This window comes from Grammomys surdaster, unplaced genomic scaffold (assembly GCF_004785775.1).
Source record: "Grammomys surdaster isolate TR1022 unplaced genomic scaffold, NIH_TR_1.0 126133, whole genome shotgun sequence".
Taxonomy (NCBI): Eukaryota; Metazoa; Chordata; class Mammalia; order Rodentia; family Muridae; genus Grammomys; species Grammomys surdaster.
Window position 1 is genome coordinate 4,574,652 of NW_021620941.1, and position 6,631 is coordinate 4,581,282.

Sequence of the window (6,631 nt, forward strand, 5' to 3'; positions counted from 1 at the left end):
TGTGTGTGTCCTTTGTGTGTAAGATGTGTGTGCTGGAGATAGGAACAACCAGCCTGTCCTGTGGTTGGTCAGGGCTCACCTGGAGCTGGGCTTGATTTCTAGGTCTTTGGATAGCTGTGGCCTAGGGATAAGTTCTTCTAGTTCCCAGCTTCTCTTTACGAACAGTAGGGATATCAGAAACTGTGGGGAGGACTGTGTGCACCTAAACCTGTCTGGGGAGGTCCCTAATTAGCTCATCTCTCCCTACCCTGCTGCAAGGTGGGACAGGCTGCCTCATGTTACATGTTTGGGATGGTTCTGTTCCACATTTGTGTGAGGAATCTGCCTCCAGCTGTTCAGAATCTATGGACTTCTCACTATAGAGATACTAGGTCATGGAGGAGTGACCTCAGTAAGGAGTGGTCAGCAGTGGTCCCTTGAGTCAGCATTCTATTCCCATAAAGAGGACTTTTTGGGAAACAACTGCGGTGGTTTAGAGTCCCATGTAGTACCATGGACAGGGCTGGGACTCCAGGGTCCCAGATCTCAGCTCAACCTATCATCTCTAGAAGAGGCTACCTCGGTCAGCTGAGAGCTTCTTGGCAGAAGCAAATGTCTGCTTAGCTAGCTGGCTATGGCCTATGAAGGCTGAACATCTCAGAAGCCTTCGAGGTTATGCTAAGCTCCAGGTACTACAAGGTAAATAGGACTCACAATGCACAGAAAAGAGCTTAGCTCAACACACACATCCGTTTTCTTGTCAGACTAGACTGGGCAGCAAGGTAGCAAAGCAGCCCACACAGCTCTGCAAAGGTTAAGACCCCTCCCATCCCCCCACCCCTTGCAGAGTTTGGCCTGCTCAGAGACTCTGACTTTGAAGCCACCCAATGTATACAGCTGGTTGGGAGCACCAGCAAGTTCAGTGCTCTGCCAACCCCTGGCGAGTGTGGTAACTGAGCAGGATCCATTGCAGAGGCATGCAAAGGCCAGCCACTGCAGGGTTTACGGCACAAAGTGGCTGTCTAAAGCTGTCCTGCTTCAGTGGAATTTGTTCCCATGGGGCCATTGCTGGCCAGGGATGGGATAGAAGTCACTCCATACAGTTAGGCCCATTATGGAAGTCAAGCCCACAGATGGCTGCACACAGACAATGCTCTGTGCTTTGATTGAGTCCCTCCTGTCTATGAGGTCTATGTTAGAGCCAAAGAAGAAAGGGGCACCAGAGATTGTTAGCAGGGAAATCACCCCACTCCAGTTCTTAGAGGCCTGTTAGGACTGGAAGCTCTGATCACCTGCAGCAGTGCTGAGGACACTTGGGGAACTGCTTACCAGCTGCCGCTGCTTGGGGGGCAGAGCGGGTGGAGGGGCCGGCTCCTGCATGGAGTCACTGCCGCAGAAGGAGTCGCTGAAGCCGTAGACCTCCATGAGCATCCTGTTCTTCTGCTGGTAGATGTGCTCACTCTGCGGTGTCTGGTAGAACATGGAGGGCTGGGGCTCTGAGTAGTCCTCCAGCAGCTGCATGTAGGCCAGCACTGTAGACAGAGGGGGCTGCTGTTCTCTCACCCATGCGGAGCCCACAGCTGTCCCCACCAGCGCCCAAGTTCTCGGGGCCCGAGAGCAAAAATGCTACTCTGGGTGCTACTACAAAGGTGGACACGTGCCATCACCCAGCTGGTCACTTACAGAACCCTCCTGTGCATGGTGGGCTCTGCATGTGATGACTGTCCCATTCTTCCACAGTAACCGATATCCCTCTCTACCAGGGCTACTGACATTGGGGGAGGTTGTGAATATGGGGAATTTCTGTACTTTCCATTCAATGTTGTTGTGAGCCTAAAACGGCTCTACAAACATAAGGTTCTGTTAAAGAAAGCACAAGAGGCACTTTGCTCCCTTCCTGCACAAGTGCTAGGAGTTTCCATGCTCAGGAACACCGAGGCTCTGCGGGACTGTTCAGCTTCAGCCTGATCTTGGGCTTAGCCTTGCCTCTATTAACTTGGACCAAATAATGAACACACATAGGGCTCCTGATTTCCTCAAGTCTTATCTTTGACCTCCTGTGCCTGGGGTTCCCTATCCACAGTCTGTCTCTCCCTACAGTTTGTATCTAGCAGTCTGTGGCCGTTAGTCACTGTTTGCTGAGGATGTGGTATTGTACATGTATGCATGGGCACAGATGCTGGGAGTACACAGGGCCAGCAAGGTGGATCCTCTGCCTTATGGGGTTCATACTCTGGTTGGGTCAACAGAATATACACATACCGACACAATATGGCATTGTAGCTCCACAGAGAAAGAAACAGTGTGGTGGCTGTGGGTTCTGCTTTAGACATGAGGATGGGCCAAGATCTTCTACCCTAGTGCACAGGTGATACAAAGGCCCAAAGGAAAGTAGAAAGGGTGGGCAGAGCACAGTGTGCACGCAATCAGGGAAGGAAGGCTGGGCTGCATTCCAGAGAGGCTGCTTGCAGCAGGCTTTGTTCTGAACACCACCAGGAACTCCCCACAGCAGGGCTCCACTTGGGAGTTGTATGGGCCCGACACACATCACACGGTAGCTTGAAATGACTCTGAGTCTGTCCAGTGATGGCAGGAATCTAAGGGAGTTGTAGTGAGAGCTAGTGATGTGGAACAGTGCCTGAGAAATAGATGGAGCAGGGTTCACGTCTGCCTTTGCTGACACCCTAGCAGGGCAGGACCTATGTCTGATTCCATGAACATTTGTAGACAGATGAATGAAACACGCTTCCAGCAAGTGCCTCTAGGGACTTGTTAGCTCACTGTTTCTATCTGGAAAGACACAGGCCAGGTCAGCAAGAGAAACAGAGGATGAGGGAGAAAGTACACAAATGCTAACTGATACATCTGTTCCACCCCTGCTACCACCATCCCCTTATATATGGAGGCTAAGCTGCTATCTCCCAGCTAAGCTGACTGTCACAACCTGTCTGCCTGGCAGGCCAGCCTCTTTGCCTCAGCAGGGTGGCAGCCAACAACAGCAGGGTTCTCATGAGGCTGGGGAGTTGAGAAGCCAGAGGATCAAAGCTCAGCTGCCACCCCTCTCCACACAGCAGGTGCAGGGCCAGCAGCCTCCCCGTGGTGGTTAGTATGTGCTCTGTTCTGAGTGACCCAGGCCTCACTGTCCACAGAGCTACAGGGTTCTGGAGTATTATGCCTAGGGGCATGAATGCTGCCCAGAGAGCAAAGGGAAGTCAAGGCTGGCCTTCTATCCATCTCTACCCTAGGCACTGGAACCCTCCTACATACATGGAAGGGCTGGTAGAGAGAAGGACAGCGTTGGCCCTTTCATACCTAGTTAGGACTGAGTATCAATTCACTCATAGAGAGAGCAACCATGGAAGCTGTGAAGAAGAGGAGCCTGGGCTTAGGATCAAAGGACCTATGTTAATGTGCGACAGACACAGGAACAGCAGCCTTCAGCATCTTCCAGGCAGAAACGTTCTCCGTACGTTACACACCAAGTGCCAGGAGCCCATTGGTTAGAAGGCAGAGGAAGCCAGCCTGAGAGAGTGCACTTCTCCCTGGCATCCCATGTGGGGCATAGGGTGTTGGCCAAGGTACTCTCTTGGCAGGTCCTCCTGGTGTTTATGCTGAAAGGAAGGTGCTATGTTTATTTCATAGAATACAGAACTTGTTGACTCTGTTGTGCACTGACAGATCATGGCTGTGTTCCCCATAGCTGACCATGGAAGAGAAGTGCTCCCATTGCCCCTCAAGCCCCACAGTGACGCTGCTGTATTCCCGCTCAGTCACAGTCCAGAGGTGACCCTAGCCCCACCACTGGCTTTCTACAAGGGTCAAGGAACCTTCTCTAGCTAATGTGCCATCAATCTGGTCTCCCCAGATTTAGAACCTCGTGGTGCTGAGGTCCTGGTAGAGACCTGCCCACTACACATAAAAGAACAGCAGTGAGGTTCACCCTCCCAGGACTTTTCCATATTGGGCAGTGACTCAGATGCCCGACCAGCCAGCAAAGCTGGGAGTGCTTGACTGCACATACTTCTTCAGACATGGGCTCTGGGAGTATCAGTAGCCGACAGTGCTCAGGTACTCCCACAGGCTACTCTAACAAGAAGTAATGACGGGGCACCCTTAGCGAGGACATACTATGCTGTGTATGAACTCGCTCTAGAGGTGCCAAATATAAGGGCTGACAGTCACTCCTCCTTTTCGCCAAAGCACTTCTGCGTAGCTTCCCACTGGCTCACATATGGAACTCTCCCATGGTGCCCCCAAGAAGTGAAGGGCAGACTCTGGAATAGGACTGAGCTCAGGGTATTTCAAATTTGGGGCTCTTTCACTGAACATAGAAAGATGACCCCTTCAGGGTGGGAGGTGGGGAGGAAGACCTTTGATGAAAACACAGTAGGTCTTAAGGATGGAAGGCAAAGCTTCCTTCAGACCCAGCCAGGCTCAAACCCATACGAATCCATACTGCCTGTCACCTGCTGCTCTGAGGCCTGGCCTGGAAAACTAACTACATAAGCTTCTGCTCAGAGCCATCACCTTGAACCCTTGGTTGCCCTAAGGAATCTGCAAGAGAAGGCCCTTTAGCCACAGCAGGACATAGCTTTAGTTGCCTCTCCTGCCACAAACAAACCCATTTCAGCCACTTGAGACTTGAAATGAACAGAAGCAATGGCCTTGTTCTCCCTGTCTGCCACTACCCTCTCTGCAGGCTCTGCTTAAGGGCTTCTGGCCACGCTTGTTCTAAGAGGTGCAAGCAGAGGCTTCCTGGCTTGCAGTACCACTCATCTGATATGGTTTGATAGACAGAACCCTGTTCCACACCCTAGTCTGTAGGACTCCTTTGATGAGAAAGCAGGTGCCCCCAATGTTAATAGTGCTCTGGTATTGGGGGGTGGGGGCAGAAGCAGCCCAGAAAGATCTGTTCCCACTGCTGAGTGTTCTCTCTGCAGAGCTTGATCTGCAATGAGGCAGCGTACAGGACACATGGGATGACATCATTGGTTTGTGGACCACCCCAGCAAGGCCATCACAAAGCTATGACACATCTTGGGTGTCGGGGGTGTGGTTACAAACTAGGCTACTCTGGTCCTGGGATGTCTCTGCTGGGCATAATGAAGCAGGCCTTCTTTTGGGAGTAGGAAGCCCTTATTAGGGTATTGAAGTGCAATATTTAGTTCTAGGTATCCTTGCTGGATTTGTACCAAGGTAAGGGGACAGTTGGGCTATGAGGCTGATGTGGCCACATACATCAAAATGGTGACATCTGGATTGCCAGGGGAAATCTGAGAACAGTGTTAGGGAGGTGAAGGAGAGGGTGGAGCAGTGTGGCCTGCAAGTTTCCCATGTGGAGCAGTTGGGGAGGGAAGACAAAAGATGCAATGTCCAGAATGTTACTTAGTAATGCTATGGCAAACTTACAGTTGGAAACTGTTCAAAATACAAACATTCCACTTTCCAGATCCACCCAGCCTAATAACATGTGTCTATTAAAATATCTAGTCCAAGAGCTGACATTAGTCCTCTGGCCCACAAGCTCTGATCTAGGTCACTGTGTGTATCCTGTCCGCACTCAGGACAGCTAGATAGGCTCTGGTTATACACATGCTACAGCATTGCTGCTCTAGGTGCCATGACACTTGGGCACCTCTGCCACCATTTGAGTCTGCATGCCATGACAGTCAGCTGCCTTTGTTACTAAGTATTCAGGCAAAATGGGTTGCATTTATAGAGGAGAGATACCTGGAAGCATCAGACCAGTGATTTCAAAGACCTCAGAGGAGAGGTGAACTAATTAGACTTTCGAGAACCATGAGTAATGATAGTATTGGGCCCCTGGACATGACCACATGTGCACCTATGAGCCTGTCCTATAAGAAAGAAAGAGGTCATGGACTTGATTTTGGTCTCATGTTTGGGCTAAGCAAAACACAGTACTGTTGAGGGTTACAAAATGTGCTTACAGGGAGCATAGAGAACTTACTGTGTTTGTTTTTCTTCTCTGGTAGAGGAGGTGGCTTCTCTGGGTCACTCGCTGACTCAGGAACACTGAAATCACCCACAAACTCAGCAGGGGTGGAAGAAGCTCCCTGCTGAAAGGGCAGGATAGCAGCAAAGGGCGGGTAGGGCACAGGCTGGACTGGGTTCTGCAGGTCACCCTCTGAGATGTTGTCGTATTGTGAGGGGTGTCGCTCATAGGACACCCTGCAGCCAGAGCTGTCCGTGGTCTGGGAGACTGCGCTCCTACGCTTCTTCTCAGGAAGGGCAGGTGGAGTGTCTGTCTGCTGTCCCTCCTGTTGGGGACAGCCGCCCAGAGGCAGCTGGAAAGGGTGGCCAAGAAATGGAGGCCCAGATTCCCCCAGGGACTCCGGCAGTGGGCTGAGGCTACAGGCTGCCTGTGGAGGGGTCTGGTCTGCATTGGACAGGTCTTGCTGGAGGAATTCATAGTCGGGGTCATAGTGATCTGCAAACCACACAGGAAACACCCATTAGCTGCATGCCTCCAGAGCCGTCACCCCACCCGCTCTGCTCCACCCCCTCATATAGGACATGCTTTATGTATGCTCTCTCCTGTGGGCTTCTGCTTAACTGGATAGTCTTTATCTGGCATGAAATGTAAAAGTTAAGGAGGTGGTAAGATGGCTGTGTGCTATATTGGCCTCCC

The 6,631-nt window shown here is 51.4% G+C and overlaps 1 protein-coding gene across 5 annotated transcripts in view; it reads right to left on the reverse strand.

Moving 5' to 3' along the window:
• Rapgef1 (Rap guanine nucleotide exchange factor 1) overlaps positions 1–6,631 on the reverse strand; it is a 94,742-nt gene that overhangs the window by 31,198 nt on the left and 56,913 nt on the right. For all 5 annotated transcript variants that reach the window (XM_028756916.1, XM_028756918.1, XM_028756917.1 and 2 more), the window contains 2 exons: positions 5,951–6,430; positions 1,309–1,511 (listed from right to left, as the gene is read on the reverse strand). In XM_028756916.1, the coding sequence (XP_028612749.1) occupies positions 1,309–1,511; positions 5,951–6,430 (683 nt within the window). The remainder of the gene's footprint in view (positions 1–1,308; positions 1,512–5,950; positions 6,431–6,631) is intronic.